Source organism: Danio rerio, chromosome 21 (assembly GCF_052040795.2).
Source record: "Danio rerio strain M-AB ecotype USA chromosome 21, GRCz13ab, whole genome shotgun sequence".
NCBI lineage: Eukaryota > Metazoa > Chordata > Actinopteri > Cypriniformes > Danionidae > Danio > Danio rerio.
Genome location: NC_141041.1, coordinates 2,911,835 through 2,932,500, shown reverse-complemented (window position 1 = coordinate 2,932,500; position 20,666 = coordinate 2,911,835). Strand labels below are relative to the sequence as shown.

The 20,666-nt window shown below is 37.9% G+C and overlaps 3 protein-coding genes and 1 long non-coding RNA gene across 9 annotated transcripts in view; 3 read left to right on the top strand and 1 right to left on the bottom strand.

Moving 5' to 3' along the window:
* Positions 1 to 11,088, top strand: part of si:ch73-299h12.8 — an 11,495-nt gene extending 407 nt beyond the window's left edge. Inside the window, 4 exon segments of the mRNA XM_087302023.1 lie at positions 1 to 927; positions 8,808 to 8,877; positions 8,958 to 9,017; positions 10,351 to 11,088. The exon segment at positions 1 to 927 is cut by the window's left edge and continues 83 nt beyond it. Coding sequence (XP_087158149.1) covers positions 1 to 927; positions 8,808 to 8,877; positions 8,958 to 9,017; positions 10,351 to 11,030 — 1,737 coding nt within the window. The 3' untranslated portion in view covers positions 11,031 to 11,088.
* LOC147838686 (uncharacterized) overlaps positions 1 to 20,666 on the bottom strand; it is a 1,589,207-nt gene that overhangs the window by 746,701 nt on the left and 821,840 nt on the right. The gene's annotated exons all lie outside the window — the stretch shown is intronic.
* The window catches only part of cert1b (ceramide transporter 1b), a 355,936-nt gene that overhangs the window by 207,735 nt on the left and 127,535 nt on the right, over positions 1 to 20,666 (top strand). The window lies entirely within an intron of this gene.
* On the top strand, positions 11,788 to 19,933 carry zgc:193790. Of its 5 annotated transcripts, none has more exons than XR_015519626.1 (4): positions 11,788 to 11,842; positions 16,034 to 16,106; positions 17,425 to 18,302; positions 19,522 to 19,933. XR_015519626.1 is itself a non-coding variant. In NM_001128691.1 (3 exon segments), coding segments are annotated over 2 exon segments (867 nt in total). In that variant the 5' UTR covers positions 11,790 to 11,842; positions 16,034 to 16,048; the 3' UTR covers positions 18,234 to 18,362.

Here is a 20,666-nt window from a genome sequence, read left to right as displayed (position 1 = left end):
AATCAAGCTCAACAAGCTGGAGTTTATTTTGGGGGAAATGTGACCGAGCACATGAGAATAAACAGCAGGATTAAGAAGTTCACTTGTGTTCAGTGTGGGAAGAGTTACGAGCATAAGGGAAACTTTAAAGTCCACATGAGGATTCACACTGGAGAAAGACCATTCACATGTACTGATTGTGGAAAAAGCTTCGTTAGCAAAGGAAACCATGATAAGCACGTCAGAATTCATACAGGAGAACGACCATTCATATGTGAACACTGTGGAAAGAGCTTTTACGACAAGGGAAAGTTTAATGAACACATGAAGATTCACATTAGAAATGAAGTCTTCACCTGCACCCAGTGTGGAAAGAGCTTCTTTCAGAAAGCAGGACTGAAGAGTCATCTGAAGTTTCACTCTGAGGAAAGACCATTCGTGTGTTCCCAATGTGGAAAGAGTTTCAAAACTGAAAGCAACCTCAAAACTCATCAGCTCATTCACACTGGAGTGAGGTCGTTCAGCTGCGATCAGTGCGAGAAAACTTTTCTTCGTGCGTCAAACTTGAAGGAGCACCTTAAAGTTCATGCTGGACTGAAGCCTCATGTGTGCTCCTTATGTGGAAAGAGTTTTACGCGACGGACGACTTTAGAAGTTCACACGAGGATTCACACTGGAGTGAGACCTTATATGTGTTCAGACTGTGGGAAGAGCTTCACTATAAAATGCGACTTAAAGAAACACCAGAGGAGACACGCTGGAGAGAAACCGCACACGTCTTCACACTGTGTGAAGAGTTTACCTCCTACAGGAAACCTGAAAAATCTTGAGAGAGTTCACACTGGAGAAAACCTGTATGCGTGCTCCTTATGTGGGAAGAGTTTCAGTCAGTTAGATAGTCTAAAGCTTCATGTAAAACATAAAAGTTGTTGCCTAATTGTGCCAAAATAAGGAATGTTTCAGAATCAGATCCCTGCACTTACTAGTACATTATGGGATGTTTAACAACAGTAAATTCTGAATTATTTTTATAAGAGGTTCAGTTCATGTAAGATGAAATTAAGCTTTTCTGAAATGATCTGAAAAGTCTTTGTGTTTATGTTGATGAATTACTCCAGGAATATGAAATGTAAAAAGAAAAAAGCTAATTGACATAGGATGTCAGCTTAAAGAATGTTTAGTTACAATTATGTATTTTAATAAATATCTTCCCTCTTAAATGTTATGTGTAATGTACTGACGACACATAGTGAAACTATGAGAAATAAAAATAAGCTAAATTAATTTAATTCAACTCCCTTTATTTCTCTAGCGCTTTTGCAATGTAAATTGTGTCAAAAGCAGCCTGACATGTAGACCTTTTTCTTGGAACACACAATTACCCATGATGCTTTGCGTGTATGCGCAAGGAGAATGCGAAGAACTTCCGGTCGGCAGCTGATGCTTGTAAACAGTCACATTTGGACACAGGGTTCAACGCTAAGGATTTTTTCTACTGCTCCGATCAGGCAAATGGTTCAGATTTTTACTTGCCCTGCCAAAATTTTCACTGGCCCCACCAAAAAAAAAAGGTTAAAAGTTAAATGTTTTAGCCGCATATTTTAAATAATGTGTCAAAAATAAAGTCTGCGAATCTAGAATTTCAATACTTAAAAAATTGTTAATAAAAGTGTTATGCTAACAAAAAGAGCAGCATAGAAAATGTTGAGGTATTGCGGTTCGAAATTATTTATTTTAACAAAAGGTGGGTGCCTTGTCAAACTGACGGCGAACTTTGCAAAGCATCACTTGATTTTTTTTTGTTGCGATGTTCACACGTAAATGTCTGCTTCCAAGACATTATAGAAACAGACATTTTCTTTTAGCCTTATAATTTGTTGTTGCCGCCATGTTGCTGTTTCTTCGCTGTACTGGTTGTTACCAGGTTACTGAAAAAATAGCATGCTCAAAACATCAAATCAGAGAAGAGGAACCAGAAAGCAATATGGTGTTTACAACATCACAGAGAAGATAACATTTAAAGACTTAAAAGCACAAACTTAAAATGCACACAATTGACAAATAGTCGCAGACAAATTAAATGTTAGTGACAAGGCAGCACTGTCCCAATCGGGCCAGTAATGATCCTGTCTACTGTTCCAAGCGTCTCTCACGCTGGCCCTGGGCCACCGGGCAGTCCTTATTGTTGAGCCCTGGGACAGCTTTGAAATTATAGTTTTAATCTATTTTACCTGCTTTTATCCTCTTTGAACTAATACTGTTGTCCATCAAAACCATCTCCTGGACTGATCATTTAAAGATCGTTCCCCTCGTTGTCAGACGGCATCTTCTGCAGTTTAAATGAAGCCTCGTCATCGCTAAAGTCAACATGTTCTCTTTATTTCTAATATATAACCAGCCCAAACAAATGTAATTCACCAAAATGTTTGACACACACACGTAGCCTGTACTGTGCCACTGACACACTGATTTAATAACTGTGAAAATATAGGCTAGTGTCATTTCGAAATGACAGAAAAACACAAACCGTGGTGAAAACAACACACGAAATAAAACACAAACGGCTCGCGATTAGTATAAACAGCAAATCAGCAGCAGAGGATCAATAACAGACTTTTATTGGTCATTTTTGTAAATTGCACGACTTTCATACCTGTTAAGTTTCATGCCAGTACTCTGGTTTGCTCTCTCTCTCTCTCACTCTCTCTCTCTCTGTGTGTGTGTGCGTGTTTGTGTGTGTCTTAAAGAGCTGCTGAGCTAACAGCTGAGAGGCCGGGAACGCACAAACACACTGTATTTCTGACGGCAGACACGTGAACTAGGAGAACGTTTTTCTCGTAATTCTGACGCGCTTGAACTATATGTGACAGATTAAAACGGCTTTAACAGACACATTTCTAAGTTGAGTGTCACAAAAACACTCTGTTATCCATTAAAAACGTTATTGAAATCCATTTTCGGAGCGCAAATTACCAGTTGTACACGCTGTAAACTGAAGTTTTTAGCATTCTACCGGAAGACGCTGGTCGCTATGGCGCCCTCCATGCAGCAGCCATGAAAAAGGTCTACAAAATTATAGTAGATTAAAACTATGCCAGTCCAGTTTTCGGAGTTGAAGTATCAATGGTACTCTTGGTGGGCGCGGTGTACGACGGAAAGTTTCAGTCGACGTCATTTTCGCTCAAGGAAATGTCTACAGTAAAGCTACAGTATACGGGTCGTTCACATATCATATGAGAAGCACTTCACACAAAACAGAGACTTTAAACATCATTTAAAAATTTTCATTAACCTTTCTATTAGGGGTGTCACGATTTCTATTTTTAATCAAAATCGATCTAAATTTATGCTCAATTTCGATTATCGAATCAAAAAATAGAATCGTCGATGCTGCCACGCCCCCATGTCACGTCAGCTTGGCTTGCCAAGCGGGAAAATAACAGGCTTGTTGAAGTGCTTGTTAAACTGCAGAAGCCCCGTCGACAGAGCTTAAACCCTCTCCTCTTTTAATGAAGTCGCCGGTGTGGAAGCATTTTGGATTTCCAGTGAGTTATGTTGACAACGTTCGTGTTGTCGACAAAAAAACACAGTTTTGCAAGCTCTGCTATGTACGTATTACGTACGGTTCGTCCGATAGACAACACCGGCATCGCGATCCTCCGCCCGCCCCCGTTGTGAAACTTTTCTCCGCTCGCGAAAAGTACACACTCAGGCCCTGTTTACACTGTTTTTGTTTTTAAATGGCATTTTAGAACGACAACGATTTGACATCCACAGTGGCGTGTAGCATTTCTGAGCAGCCCTCCTTCCTCTCTACCTCTGAAAATGCACATCACGTGACCACACAGACACAGACGCACACACAGCCATGCGCTCGAGACAGCAGGTCCAGGCAGTCAGAGGACTGCTTCAGTCTTTCACTCACTTGTACTTAGTCATTTTAGTGAACACCTCAGATACTGTTGGCTGGTTCCTGTTGGTTGTGCGTCTTTTTTACCGACGCCATTATAACGACACAGATCACTGCCTATTCACGAGTCCCGCAGAAAAAGTGATTGACAGGTGGTAATTATGTGTGTATCTTGCCTTTATTCATTTTTCTGTATGATTTGTTTATGGGTAAAACAAAGACCATGCAGGTCAGGTAGTTTAAACGGTAGGCTACAAATAATTAATTGGTCATTAATTAATTAATTATTCATAATCGAAAATCGAATCGAATTGTGACTTTAGAATCGAAAATGTAATCGAATTGAGGATTTGGAGGATCGTGACACTCTTACTTTCTATGTACATGAGTTGATTATAACTGCAGATTTATGATAATAGCCTACTGTAACGTCTGCAATTATATGACATAAATAAAATAAATGCAGCATATATGAACGCATACAGACCCTTACAGTCTCTCTTTTGCCTTCAGAACTGCCTTAATCCTTCATGGCGTCGATTCAACAAGCTACTGGAAATATTACCTCCAGGATCAGATTTGCCCACACCTGTACTAATATGTACTCACACAGAAGTTGTTAATGTAACAGTGTACTTATCGTGTAAATGCATGTTCTTGCATTGTACTTATGCTTTATTAAATGTCTGCATGGGTTTATATCTGTAATTAATTTATGTAATTACCTTTAAAGTAACACTGTTGACCACCCCTTACACATTAACCCACACTTAGATCTACCCATACCACTAAACCTGTCCCTAACGCTACCCGTATCCCACCTCAAGAGCAGCAGAAGTGTTCTGCAATACATTATGAACACATCAAGTACACTGTATTTACTGTTTTGATGTAAGTACCTAGTACTTAAGGCCACATAATATAAAGTGGGACCTCATTAATATATGCAGCTGGGCTAATTTTACAATTATTACTATTACTATTTTATATTATAATATATATATATATATATATATATATATATATATATATATATATATATATATATTAGGGATGTAACGGTATTGTAAATACCGTCATACCGCAATATTAATTTTTTTTGATATTACCGAAGTCGCATGACTCGGTAAAACTATAGGTCTTCTGAGAAAATTTGCTCAGGCGAATGAAGCGAACGGGACGTAGCTGAAACTTCATTTCCCATCAGCCCAGGCGTGGCCATAATCCTTTGCGGTCTGTTGTCGCTACAGATCCAGTAATGCGGAAATGGAGTGTGCTGCTAGTAGCGGAGATGAAAAAAAGATGGAAATGATCGAACCTAAAGCGGGTGTTGTCGCCGCGCGCGTGCTGAATAGCGGTGCTGTCGCGCGCGTTCTGATCAGCTGTGTTGTGGCGCGCGTTCTGATCAGCTGTGTTGTGGCGCGCGTTCTGATCAGCTGTGTTGTGGCGCGCGTATTGTAAAGCGCCGAGGGGGGGTTGAGCGCGCATATTCAAGAGAGGTGTTGTCGCGCGCCTACTGAAGGGCTGGATTGGACGGAGGTTGTGTCGCGTCGCGGGGGCACTTTTGATCGTTTTGGAAGGGCATTTTCTATCCAAGACTAAAAAGGGCATGTGCACTGCACAGGTTGAGCACTGTGTGTGCACGTGCCTGCAAGTTGGGGAATACGACTAATAACAGTCATGGGGACTGCAGAAACACAGCACACTGTTCAGATTGATGCAGACATTGACTTGTACCGCAAAGAGACCTCTATCTCACTCATGGTTTGTCTTCTCAAGTGGTGGAAAGACAATGCACAACGTTACCCACTGCTGTCAACATGGGCCAAGTCATATCTCTCTTGTCCCAGAAACCTCAGTCCCAAATGAGAGGGTTTTTTTCTGTTGCAGGGGACATTGTAAATACCCAGAGATACCAGCTTTTACCAGATTATAATTATATGATAATTTTCCTTTAAACCCATCTCTATCTGAGTGAGTGAGTGATTAAATGTTGAATGTGATGAGTTTTCAACAATACTAAATTGAAACTTTATTTTTTTACATGGTTTAATAATTTTTTGTTATTAAAATTGAAGTTCCTGTTTCAAAGCTTACAGATAGATGGCTAATTTGTATGTCATTGACACTTTTGGCACTTTTTTGGAGTATTTTCAAAAGTTTTTTTTTCCTGTAAATGATTCAATAAATACCGTACCGTGACATTCATACCGAGGTATTACCGTACCGTGAAATTCTGATACCGTTACATCCCTAATATATATATATATATATATATATATATATATATATATATATATATATATATATATATATATATATATATATATATTATCATTATTATTATTATTATTATTAATATTATATAATTTAGGCATTCATTTTTCCATCCATTTATTTCTAATAACATACCAACTTTATAGATTTTGTCTCTAAACCATGTCCTCTGTGACACTATGCTGATTTAAATAGGCCAATTTCACACAAAAAACTTTAATTAGTTGAAGGACCCCATTCAAGATGATGTGATTGAAGCCCCATTGAAGGTTTTGTATCAGAATTTATTACACTTTGAACTTTATTTGAAATTGTAAAAAATAAATAGCTCTATCTGAAGATAAGTGATCAGTTTTCTTTATTTTTGTTATGTCACACCTCTAGATTTTCATGGTACAGTTTAATAAAAAAATAATAAAAACTGGGAAAGAATTGATTAAGTTAGCAAGCACTTATATTTTCTCAAATACCAGCCTTTAAACCAGAGGTTCTCAAACGTTTCAGCCTGCGACCCCCAAAATAATAATGTCAGTGACTTGCGACCCCCACCCCTTTTTCAAGGTGATTATACTGTAAATATACAAACGTTGCACATACAACTATTGAATTGAATTTTATTTGACAGATTTTAGACAAACTGTACAAAAAGTATTCCATACACTTTGTTAAAAAAAACTGTCGAGGATAAAAACACAATAAAGCCCTGGGCTTATTTCCATTGTGGTCCTCTGTTAAATAAAAACAATGTATGGCTTCAAAATAATAATGAAGAATAAAACAAACAGTCGCCACAGCGGTACGAACAGCCAACCTATCCAGCACAATGTCCCTCCAGCCGCCAACCTATTCACACTCAAGTAACATATAATTTAAAAGATCCTCGTCCACCATGCAAACTAATTATCCTCATCAAACAACCATCTTTTAATAGCTTTTTTGAACAACCTTAAATTTTTTATTTCCTTAATTGAATTTGGTAGTTTGTTCCACATGATTGCACTTGTATAGAAAAACATATTTTTCCCCACTAAACTTCTAAATTAAAATAAACAAATATTAAAATCCCAACTCCTAGTACTGTATGAATGCTGTTGCCTCACCATTTGAAAATAGTTCATCAAATAGCTAGGAACCACATTATTAAACATTTTACGTACCATTCCCAGTTTTAAAAAACACACTCTATTACTAACAGTTAACATACCTAATTTATTAAAAGACTCTTTGTGCAAATGTGCTCTAGGATGCATTTTTTAAATTATTCGTACTAATTTATTTTGTGCCTTTTGCAATTTCTCCTTCAAATTTTGTGAGCAGCTACTGTACCAAAATGACGTAGCATAATCAAAATGGGGTTGAATTAAAGCTCCTGCCAACAATTGTAAAGAATGAACATCCAAAAGATCATACTATAGACATATATAAACATGAGCATATTGACAACACAAAAATGCAACAGTCTAATAGCCGTATTATGTTTTTTTTAGTCATTTATTAATTTAATTTCTATAATATTTTAACTAAATAACTATTAACTATCTTTTGTGGGTTATGAATAAAATATTTTATTTCTAATAATTTAATAAAATTTATTTGAGTTTTGGAAATCACTAAGCGCCCCCCTTGTCATTGTCAACCCCCACCCCCCAAACCCAACACCCCCCTTTGAGAACCACTGCTTTAAACTACATAAATATAAAAAAATTATTAATTTAAAAATGGTGTTTTACAAAATAAAAACATTTTTATTCCCTATTGGTCAACAACTGATATATTTATCAGGCAAACCATCTAAAAAGAATATTTTTGGATGGATTATTATTTTACTCTAATAATTAATGAGATAGTTAACCCAAACATCTATATCTATCTTCGTTTATTCACCCTTTATTTGTTTCAAACCTTTATAAGTTTCTTTTTCCAGTTTAAACACGAGAAGATATTTTGAAGAAAGAAAAACTGTTGCCAATAATGTAGTATTTGTTTTTCCTGCTATAGAAGTCAATTGTACTGTCCTCCAATTGGTGTTCTTAACCAAAATTAGACAGCCAGCCAAACTCCTGTCATAAATTACACGAGAGTCAGGATATAGCCTTCTAGCTCCGTTTAATAGAGACTCTTGTCAAATGTAGTCATGAACAAGGGAGTGAAACTGAAAATAGATACAAAAAAAAAATACATTTAGGTGAAACTGTAGCTTGTACAATGTTGGCTAACATAACAATTACAATCAAATAGAAGGTTTAAGTCAACAATCAATTATGAATTAAACACAAACCCACTTTTAAGATGTTAACATAGAAAATATAATGACTTACAAGCAGTTCTTGCCATGGAGAGTATAGAAAACTGGTTCTGGTTCATACAATGGTTACACATTTTCAGCTTTATTCAAAATATCTTATTCAGTGTTCAACAGAAGGAAGAAACTTATAAATGTTTGTAATCACTTGAGACAGAGTAAACCGTGAGGAAGTTTTTATTTTTGGCTGAACAATATCTTTAATATTTTTGATTGTAACACTAAAACATGCATACCTGTGATTTACAAACTACTACTTCCCATCTTCCCACAGCTAAAAAAGCAGCAAACAGGTGAAATTGCCTTTTTAATTAAATCAGCAGGAGAAGCCACTGACATACTATAGTAAAGATGGAGATTGAGGAAGAACCCTGCAGAATAAAGGCGGAAGAGACAGAGGAAAGCATAGGTTTGTGTTTTAATTATTTCTCTTCAATGTTGTATGAAGAAAATAAGAATGATCAGTGAAATATAACGATATATTTGTAGGAAAGATGGAGTTTAGGGAAGAACCCTGCAGAATAAAAGATGAAGATCAAGAACTAATAGGTTTGTGTTTTACTTCTTTCTCTTTAATGACTGATGAAGAACCATAAGATGAAAACTGACATGTATGTATTTTACTAATATTACATAAATAAAAATGTTACAAGATGTAAAATAAGTGTGACTGGAGTATGGGTGTGTGAAATCTTTGCTCAAGATACCACACAAATAATGTTTACAACCCTTTAAAACTGACCCTTTTAGGCTTTGATCCTAATTGTGGCGTTTTGGTGACTGATGTACTGACATGGACATCAGTAATCAAATTATTAGCTTTAATCTAATTAAGACAATAATAAGACTCAGGCGTTTACATGAGTTGCTTTTTGAGTGTTCTTTTCATGATCCCATTTTACATGTTATAGCACATAATTCGATTAATGTCATTGCGTCACCGCTAAGGGTGTCACGATCCTCCAAATCCTCAATTCGATTACATTTTTGATTCTAAAGGCTCGATTCGATTTTGTGTGCTAGAGTTTGTGTGTGCATAAATCTGTCGTACAGCGTAGCGTAAAGGGGCGGGATTAAACATGAAGATTAGACAATAAAAAAAGCAAGCCATTGGTCCATATTTAAAATTTCTGACCAGAGAGGTCACGTTTTGATCCTCGATTGGTCTCATGCTAGGTCAGAGTTCACCAAGCTTGAACTTTGCAACACAGCAAACTGCACTCTGCGTTCGTATGAATGGAAGTCAATGGGGAGAGAAGTCCAGTGTGACCTAGTGTCAAGTATGTGCATCCGACAAATCTGCAGCAACTGTGTGATGCGATCATGTCAATATGGAGCAAAATCTCTGAGGAATATTTCCAGTAGCTTGTTGAATCTACGCCACAAAGGATTAAGGCAGTTCTGAAGGCAAAAGAGAGACTGTAAGGGTCTGTATGCGTTCACATATGCTGCATTTATTTTATTTATGTCATATAATTGCAGACGTTACAGTAGGCTATTAATATAAATCTGCAGTTATAATCAACTCATGTACATAGAAAGTAAGGGTGTCACGATCCTCCAAATCCTCGATTCGATTACATTTTCGATTCTAAAGGCACGATTCGATTTTCGATTATGAATAATTAATTAATGACCAATTAATTATTTGTAGCCTACCGTTTAAACTACCTGACCTGCATGGTCTTTGTTTTACCCATAAACAAATCATACAGTAAATGAATAAAACTGTCCAAAATTGTCGCAATTTCGAGCCCTGCTTCCGCTGTGGCGACCCCTGATAAATAAGGGACTAAGCTGAAGGAAAATAAATGAATAATTAAATGATTTCAGACGGAGTTAAACACAAACACTTGGTTTAATCGTCTTGATTTTTTTGCAGATGGAAATGCAGGCAAAGCATCGTTCAGCTGCTCCGAGTGTGGAAAGACTTACAAAAATAAATCCACATTCAGAGTGCACATGAGATTTCACACTAGAGAGAGACTGTTGACATGCACTGAGTGTGGGAAGTATTTCGCTGAGAGAAGAAAGCTGGACAGACACATGAGGATTCACACTGGAGAAAAGCCGTACACATGCTCTCAGTGTGGAAAGAGCTTCACATCTAAAAGCACTCTCATAGATCATCAGCTCTCTCACAGCGGAGTGAAGGCGTTCAGCTGTGATCAGTGCGAGAAAACATTTGCGTCTGCAGCATACTTAAGAAAACACCTTAAAGTTCACGCTGGACTGAAGCCTCGCTGCTGTACTTTTTGTGAAAAGAGTTTTTCGCGATTGGAAACTTTACAAATTCATCAGAGGATTCACACCGGAGTGAGACCGTATACGTGTTCAGACTGTGAAAGAAGCTTCAGCACATCAGCTAACCTGAAAACACACCAGAGGACTCACACTTGAGAGAAACCGCACTGCGAGAGGAGTTTCACTTTGTCAGAAGACTTGATAGATCATCAGAGGATTCACACTGGAGAAAAAACACATCAGTGCTGTTCATGCGGGAAGATTTTCAGTGTCTTAGCAAGATTACGAACTCATGAGAGAAGGCATTGTGCAAAGTGAGCGAAGTTTCCATTGAAATGCGTTATAATCAAGTAAATAAAGTTTGAATTAAGCCTGACTGCTTCTTTTGTTGAAATTAATAGTGTAAAGTTTGATAATGGGTGACGCAGTGGTGCAGTAGGTAGTGCTGTCGCCTCACAGTAAGAAGGTCGCTGGTTCGAGCCTCGGCTGGGTCAGTTGGTGTTTCTGTGTGGAGTTTGCATGTTCTCCCTGCGTTCGCGTGGTTTGCTCCGGTTTTCCCCACAGTCCAAAGACATGGTACATGTGAATTGGGTAGGTTAAATTGTCCGTAGTGTATGAGTGTGAATGAGTGTGTGTGGATGTTTCCCAGAGATGGGTTGCGGCTGGAAGGGCATCCGCTGCTTAAAATCGTGCTGGATAAGTTGGTGGTTCATTCCACTGTGGCAACCCCAGTGGAATAAAGGGACTAAGCCAAAGAAAAATGAATGAACGAATGAATTTAGTCATCGATCTAGAGTTGAGGGTTAAATAGTTTACCTTCATCTAGATGAAAAGGCATTATACTAAAACAAAGGACTCCTTAATGAATTACATTAAGAGTATATTTAATAATTAAAAATGAAACATCTTTAGATTCAAATAAACAACGAATAAAACAAGTTTTCTTAAGAGTTTTTTTATATCTGACTGACGTATAATAACATGTATCGGGTTTTACCAGTGGTGGCGCTCTAGCACCAGAAAACACTGACGAACATCCCGAGTCTACAAGAAGAAGAAGAGCGCGGAAAAGTATAAACAAAAGAAACTGCCGCACGTCATGCTTTAAAATCTGCGGTATTCATCACATTGTAAGTATAGTAACTTTATTAATTATTAGACTATAAAAACTACAAGACTCGGTTCATTTTAGTAAATCCAAAACATGTATCAATTAACGCAAATCCGAATCATATCTTCAAAACCTAAATAAGGTAACGTTTCAGAGCTTATCACTATTGGATACTCTAGTATATAATTTTGACCATTTAAAGGTTAAAGAAATACATTTTTTTAAGTTTATTTTATAATGTATTTTTTCTGTTATTTAGACATGTTATTTGTGGGTTTTAAGCGAACAGACACAAATTCAAGTTTCAGTATGAACCTCGTCTTACTTGTCGGAGAGTTTCATATACTTCCATGCAAATATAATAAACGTAAACTCCAATTTATGATTCGTTAAACAAGAATTATAATTGTATTTAAATATAATTTTAACATCTAGAAATAAGAAAGCAATCCCAGAGATGGGTTGTGGCTGGAAGGGCATCCGCTGCGTAAAAACGTGCTGGATAAGTTGGCGGTTCATTCCACTGTGGCGACCCCGGATTAATAAAGGGACTAAACCGACAAGAAAATGAATGAATGAATAATAAGAAAGCAGTTAAAACTTCTCAAATTTGTGCCTTGTTTAATATTCTGCACTATTTTAGCCCTTTAGCTTTCCCTACTTTCATAAAGTTAGTTTTATATTTGGATATTTAGACATTCTTCTTAATAATATGATTTCAGAAAAGTATTCTTTGCAAATTCTAATTAGTGAAATCATATTAGCAGCCAACGACTATCTAAGTACAACCATTCATTCATTTTTTTTCAGCTTAGTCCCTTTATTAATCCGGGGTCTCAGAGCAGAATGAACCGCCAACTTACCCAGCATATGCTTTATGCAGCAGATGCCCTTCCAGCTGCAACCCATCTCTGGGGAAACATCCATACACACTCATTCACTACGGACAATTTTAGCCTACCCAATTCACCTGTACCACATGTTTTTGGACTGTGGGGGAAACCGGAGCACCCGGAGGAAACCCACGCGAAGGCAGGGAGAACATGCAAACTCCACACAGAAACACCAACTGAGCCGAGGCTCGAACCAGCGACCCAGCGGCCTTCTTCCTGTGAGGTGACAGCACTACATACTTCGCCACTGCCTCGCCCCTCTTTTGATAACCTTGTTATACTATTTTAAATGTATTCTTACTGAATACCTTCTTGTGAAAAATGTAGTCTCTGTATGGTTTGGACTATATTTTTGGGTTTTTTATATATTGTAATTGCTTTATTAATGCAATAAAAAAATAAATAAATATTGCATAAAAGAGAGCAAAGCAATTTCATGAAGGTGAAAGTTAGCATTTGTGAATCAATAGCAAAGTCAGTGAAAATAAATACACTGTGCTACGTTTAGGCATGGGCCGTTATAAGATTCTGACGGTATGATGACCTTGGATAAAAATATAACGGTTTTGCGGTATTGTGATTACTGCTCTAAAATATATTCTTTTTAAATGTCTGGTTAAAAAACAAAACGCTTCTTTTTTCCTTTTAAACACAATATGTTTTATTTCTAGAAACATTTAAGATATTTTGGAATGATTGACTTCTGCTGCCTTCATTTGTTTCAAAAGCAGATTTTTTTACAATTTAAAACGGCATCTTTGGAGATCTTTTCTGCTGAAGATACTGTTGTCCTAAGAAAACAAAAACAAAAAATCGTACACATACCTTAGGAACGGCATTGCAGAAAATTTAGACGGTTTTAAAACCTTCACTTTTACAAACCATGGTATACCTTGAAAACGGTTATCATCCCATGCCTAGCTACGGTTGCACGATATTTTTAAAAAAACTGACGTTGCGATATTTTATTTTTCTGCAATACATATTATGATATTGAGTGTACTTTCACCAGATGAAATGCTCTATTTGGAAATAATTCGATCGATTGGGTTAATTTTGTAGTTTAGTGCATCTGCATGAAATAAAGCCAAATCACTAGCATTGACGAATACAGGTGAGCAAAGATGCAAATGAAATGCACTGAATTGAATGGTTTTCTGGCAGTCTAGCAGGCAAAATAACAATAAGCAAATGTAAATTAGGGCAACGCAGTGGCACTGTAGGTAGTGCTGTCGCCTCACAGCAAGAAGGTCGCTGGTTTAAGCCTCGGCTCAGTTGGTGTTTCTGTATGGAGTTTGCATGTTCTCCCTGCGTTCGCGTGGGTTTCCTCCGGGTGCTCCGGTTTCCCCAACAGTCCAAAGACATGCGATACAGGTGAATTGGGTAGGCTAAATTGTTCGTAGTGTATGAGTGTGTGTGTGTGGATGTTTCCCAGAAATGGGTTGCGGCTGGAAGGGCATCTGCTGCGTAAAAAACTTGCTAGATAAGTTGGCGGTTCATTCCGCTGTGGCAACCCCGGATTAATAAAGGGACTAAGCCGACAAGAGAATGAATAAACGAATGAAATGTAAATTCTCACTGTATAGTCTACATCGTATAAATACAATTAACCTTTCTTAAATTATTAAACATTATAATTTATTGCCTGATTGTTTTACACTGGCTTGAAATGCCTTAAAAACAAATGCAAATGACAACATGATTGTTAACTTTAGTCAAATTTTCCAGTGAATCCTCAAATCACGCACGTTTTCAACTGTGGAAAATGCCAACTCGACATTACAGATCCTGCGATGTGAGTGTAGCGGAGTAGGGGCACATTGCGTTATCGATGCAGCCCTAGTCTGCACAACAGAAATTCCTAACATATTGTTTGATAACAGCCAAAAAGTTGTTCTGGGAAATCTATCCTCCAGCTGCTAAACTATGGCTTGAGGTATTGATATCTACTCTACACTTGTTGGAATGAACCACGTATCTTTTAAAGACCAACATTAAACAATTTCACAAGATCTAGGGCGCTTCTGTCATTTCATGAGGAATTATATTACCTATGCATTGTATTTGCACCTAAAAAGTTGATTTGATTATCACCGTGTTGTATACATGCAGGCTGGGTTGTGGGTTAGGTTTGTCTTTGTAAGTTTATGTGCATATCAGAAAACTAATCTTGGAACTTGTGATTGTTGTAAGTCTATTAAATAGCCAGCCCTCATTGGTGGAGAATGTGGCAGATCCTGATTGGATGACTACACTACTAATTATTAACTGGTTGTGTAATTGTGTATTTAAGTGTTGTTGTGCTAGTTGGGAGAGGATGGTGAGGTTACTTATGAGCAGGGCCAGATGAAATCTGCGGACGTTTTTTGCTATTTCTGCTGAGAATTTTGGTAAAAATCTGCGGATTTCTGCTGGATTATTTTGGGAGTTTAATAACTAAAACCTTAATATGTGAAATAAAAAGTAACACCTTTTTAGCTTCTATTTAATGTTTAAATTGCAAATCTAATTAGATTCACTTTATTTGGTAAACAAAGCAAGTCTCTCATATAATATCTCTACTAAAAGACAGAAAATATTACTGTACAAACTGCATTGTAGATAAATCAGATGAACATTTTCATATTAGTCAATAATATCACTGTAATTAATAAAAAAAACTGAATAAATATAGATTTACACACATTTACTCAAGTAAATAAATAGAATTAATGATGGGCAAAAAACTGGGCGCACAGATTCCGTGGGGGCCTACTTATGAGTCCTCATGTCAATAGTCAATACCATCACGTTGACTCACGTTCCATTATTTAAATATACCATGTAGTTAGAGTTTTGATAAAAGTTCTGTATTTTCATTATTTCCCTATATTTTTGTTTGTTTGTTGCTTTGACTGATTTTTCTTTTATTTATAATAAATATAAAATAAATTCGTTTTTAGGATGTTTGCTTCAGATACCATCTAAGCCAGGTGTGGTCAAACTTGATCCTGGAGGGCCGGTGTCTTGCATATTTTAGTTCCAACTCCAATTAAACACAACTGAAGCAGCTAATCAAGCTCTTTTTAGGCATACTAGAAACTTAGGTAGGTGTGTTGAAGGAAATTGGAACTAAACTATGCAGGACACCGGCCCACCAGGACTGAGTTTGGACACTCCTGATCTAATAAATTTACCTTTATTCATAGTTGCTTTTATAATTGTCTGTTGTCTTTTCAATATTTGATGTTTCTTTTCATTTTGGTACCTAAAAAAAAAAGCGCTCATCTGTGATGTGCATTTCATTCCTTTGTCTTTGCTTTTCACACATTCTGCAGGAGAAACAAGTGAAGATGGAGATTAAGGAAAAACCCAGCAGTGTAAAAGATGAAAAGAAGGAGGAACAAACAGGTTTTTATTTTTCTTCTTTCTCTTTAATGTCTGATGAGGAACATTAAAAGTGTCAGAGTGCACTGTGACTATGGGCTCTATTTTGACGGTCCATGCGCAGAGCGCAAAGCGCAGGGGGCAAATGCTTTCAGGGCGTGTCAGAACGCATTTTTGCTAATTTACGGACGGGAAAATCCGCTTTGCGGCGTGGCGCATGGTCTAAAAGAGTTGAGTTTATTTTCTTAATGAGTTATAGGTGTGTTTTGAGAATAAACCAATCAGAGTCTCATCTCCCATTCCCTTTAAGAGCCAGCTGCGTCGCACCAAGAGCGCATTCGCTATTTACAGGACGTAAAGTAAGTCTAAATGGAAAAACTGAGCATTTCACTAGCAAACAGTTAACAGTTTTTTAACAGTTAAACAGAGCATCTACTGCGTGAGAATGAGAGATAATGGAACTACTTTCACTTTCACTCTTGGATAGGGAAACCTTTACGCACAGACATCAATTAGCCTATAAATACTTAATTGCGTTTGTTAAGCGCATGAACAATAATAACGAAGTGTGTTCAAAAACCTGAGTTATATCCTAAAACACATGCTGTGCCCCATATTGTCTAAAGCCTGACAGGTGGACAAATCTAAGCTTGTTTTTAATAAAACAAATATAAATATGGATATAATAAATAATACTGCTTATAATAATAACATTATACAAAAGCAAATTGTTATGAATGAACTGAAAAGGCCTCCCATATATATATATATATATATATATATATATATATATATATATATATATATATATAATTTTCAATTTTCAATTTATTGAATTATTTAATTTATTTTTTGTGAGGTAAAAAAATAAAAGGAGGCCCTTGGATTTGCTATAGCCCCAGGGCCCAATGTGTTCTTAATCCGGCTCTGAATATATGGATTTATCACACAAAACATGGACATGAGCTCAATCATTTTTGGTGATTGGTCAACATCGCCCAACCCTAGTTGGCAGCTCATTCCCCTTTGCCGACCGCTGATAAATGAGGGACTAAGCCAAAAAAAAAGAGCAATGACTGATAAATAATAACACACAATATGTTCAGATTTATATATAATATGTATATGTTAATTAATGTTAAAAAAAGTCATTTGTTGTTAGTTGATTTTAACTCAAGGTGCATTAACTAATGTTAACAAGCATGACTTTGAATGTTAATAATGCATTAGTAAATGTCTAAGTGTGATTAATAAATGCTGTACAATTAGTTCCTGTTAGTAAAAACATCAACTAATGAAACCGTATTGTAAAGTGTGACTGATAAATTCAATCTTTTCACAGATGCATATGGAGATGCAGTCAATGCACAGACTGAAATGAAAGTCAAAGGAGCTTTTAACTGCTCGGACTGTGGAAGGAATTACAAATATAAATCCGATCTTAACAGCCACATGAGGACTCACACAGGAGAAAGGCTGTTCACGTGCACTAAATGCGGGAAGAGTTTCACAACAAGCGGAAAACTGCATGTGCACATGAGAGTCCACACCGGAGAAAAGCCTTTCGAGTGCAGCCAATGTGGACAAGCCTACAAGAATAATGCAGACCTCATCACCCACAGGAGGGTCCACACCGGAATGAAGCCTTTTAATTGCAAGCACTGCAGGAAGAGTTTCACAAGTAAAGGCGCTCTCAGACACCACCTGCGCTCTCACACTGATAAAAAGCCATTTAGTTGTGGTCACTGCGATAAAACGTTTCTGACAAAAGCTCTATTAAAGCGACACCTGGTTGTTCATACTGCTGCCAAGCCTCATGCTTGCTCTGTTTGCGGAAATACCTTTTTATACCTGCAGAAGTTGAAAGTGCACGAGCTTATTCACACCGGAGAGAAGCCTCACAAGTGCTCGGACTGCGGGAAGAGCTTCAGAACATCAAGCAACCTTAAAATACACCAGAGGATTCACACCGGAGAGAAACCGCATCAGTGTTCGGACTGCGAGAAGAGCTACCCTACTTCGTCAGCTTTGAAGGTTCATCAGAAATCGCACAATAGAGTAATCGTGTGCTCTCTGTGCGGGAGGAGCTTCTCTCGGTTGTCATCCTTGACGAATCATCAGAGAGTTCATGCTAGAGTGAACAAAAAGTGATGATGTTTTGTTTAATGCAGGGGTGCATTAAACAAAACGTTACTAGATATCTTGGAAACGTCCTTGCAGGTGTGTTTAGGCAAGTTGGAGCTAAATTTGAAGGACACCGGCCCTCTAGAACCGATTTTGGACATCCCTGTGTTATGTTGTTTAATGTATTGGTTGTACAAACTTGTTTTTCTCATTTTACGCTTTAGCTGCGCTGCCATCTAGTGGTTAAAATGTTTATGATCGAGCCTTCGCCTCTGGCTTTATGAATGTTACTTTTGAGAAAATGTTTGCATTAAGCACAATTGATTATTGACTAAATGGTATTTGAGAGGACAAAGGGCCGGTGTCATGGAGAGTTTAGCTCCAACCCTAATCAAACACACCTGAACCAGCTAATCAAACCCTTACTACATAGGTGTCAAAGTCAATTTCTGGAGAGCCGCAGCTCTGTACAGTTTTGCTCCAACCCTATTCTAACACAGCAGATGCAACTAATCAAGCTGTTCAAGATTTTTTGAACACCTCGGTTAGTTGGATCAGCTGTGTTTGATTAGGGTTGGAGCAAAGCTGCAGAGCTTCCTCCAGGAATTGACTTTGACACCTATGCCTTATTACACAGGTGTCAAAGCCAGTTCCTGCACAGTTTAGTTCCAATCCTGCTTCAAAACACTTAACCTGAAGCTTTCAAACAAGCCTGAAGGACTGAAATAGTTTGATCAAGTGTGTTTAATTAGGGTTGGAGCAAAACTGCAGAGCTGCGGCCCTCCAGGAATTGACTTTGATGTCTATGCCTTACTAGATATACTAGAATGTCCTGGCAGGTGTGTTGAAGCAAGTTCGGGGTAAATTCGAAGGACTACGGGCCTCCAGAACTGGTTTTGGAAACCCAGTGTTATGTTGTTTATTGCATTGATTGTACGAACTTGTTTGTCTCATTCAAACATCACATGATGTTTTGTTTAGTCCAGAGGTGTCCAAACTCAGTGCTGGAGGGCCGGTGTCATGAAGAGTTTAGCTCCAACCCTAATCAAACACACCTGAACCTGCTAATCGAACCCTTACTACATATGCGTCAAAATCAATTCCTGGAGAGCCGCAGCTCTGCACAGTTTTGCTCCAACCCTATTCCAACACAGCAGATGCAACTAATCAAGCTGTTCAAGATTCTTATGAACACCTTGATTTTTTGGATCAGGTGTGTTTGATTAGGATTGGAGCAAAACTGCAGAGCTGCGGCCCTCCAGGAGTTGACTTTGATATCTATGCCTTACTAGATATACTAGAAACGTCCTGGCAGGTGTGTTGAAGCAAGTCGGAGCTAAATTTGAAGGACACCGGCCCTCTAGAACCGATTTTGGACACCCCTGTGTTATGTTGTTTAATGTATTGGTTGCACAAACTTGTTTGTCTCATTCTACACTTTCACTGCGCTGCCATCTAGTGGTTAAAAAGTTTAAGATCAAGCCTTCCCTTCTCATTTGGCTTATAAATGTTTATAAATGTTTTAGTTAAGCAGAATTTATTATTGGCTAAATTATATCTAAAAGGTCAAAGTCAATGGTCAGAATATTAGTATGTCTGAGGAAAGCTGATTTATGCAGATTATTAATGTTGAGTTCCGTTTAACACTGTTTATATCTGCTTTTGTAAATCGGTGGCAGCGTCATAAACCTCCATCCGCATAATAAAGGTTTGTTAGTCTGTTTAAAGGAGATGTGTTACGAATATATCTGTTAACCCAGTGTATTGGAGTTGTTTATTTATCAGGGGTCACCTCAGCGGAATGAACCACCAACTATTCCGTCATATGTTCTACACAATGAATGCCCTTCCAGCTGCAACCCAGTACTGGGAAACACTCATACACACTCATTCACGCACACACTACGGACAATTTGGCTTACAAAATTCATAAATAGCGCATGAGCTTGGAATTGTGGAGAAAGCTGGAGCACCCGGAGGAAACCCACTCCAACACAGGGAGAACATGCAAACTCCACACAGAAATGCCAACTAATCCAGTCGGGACTTGAACCAGCGACCTTCTTGCTGTGAGGCGACAGCCCTACGCACTCTGCCACCGTGCGCCCCTGAAGAAACAATAATACTAGAAAACATTTATTAATTTTTTTTTGGTTGACTTATTTATCAGGGGTCACCACATCGGAATGAACCACCAACTATTCCAGCCTATGTTTTACACAGCGGATGCCCTTGCAGACACAACCCAGTACTGGTAAACACTCATATATTACAGCCAATTTAGTTCTTCAATTCCCCTATAGCGCATGTGTTTGGGCTGTGGGGGAAACCGGAGCACCCGGAGGAAACCCACACCAACACGGGGAGAACATGCAAACTCCACACAGAAATGCTAACTGACCCAGCCGGGACTCGAACTAGTGACCGTCTTACTGTGCGCCGACCACTGAGCCACCGTAT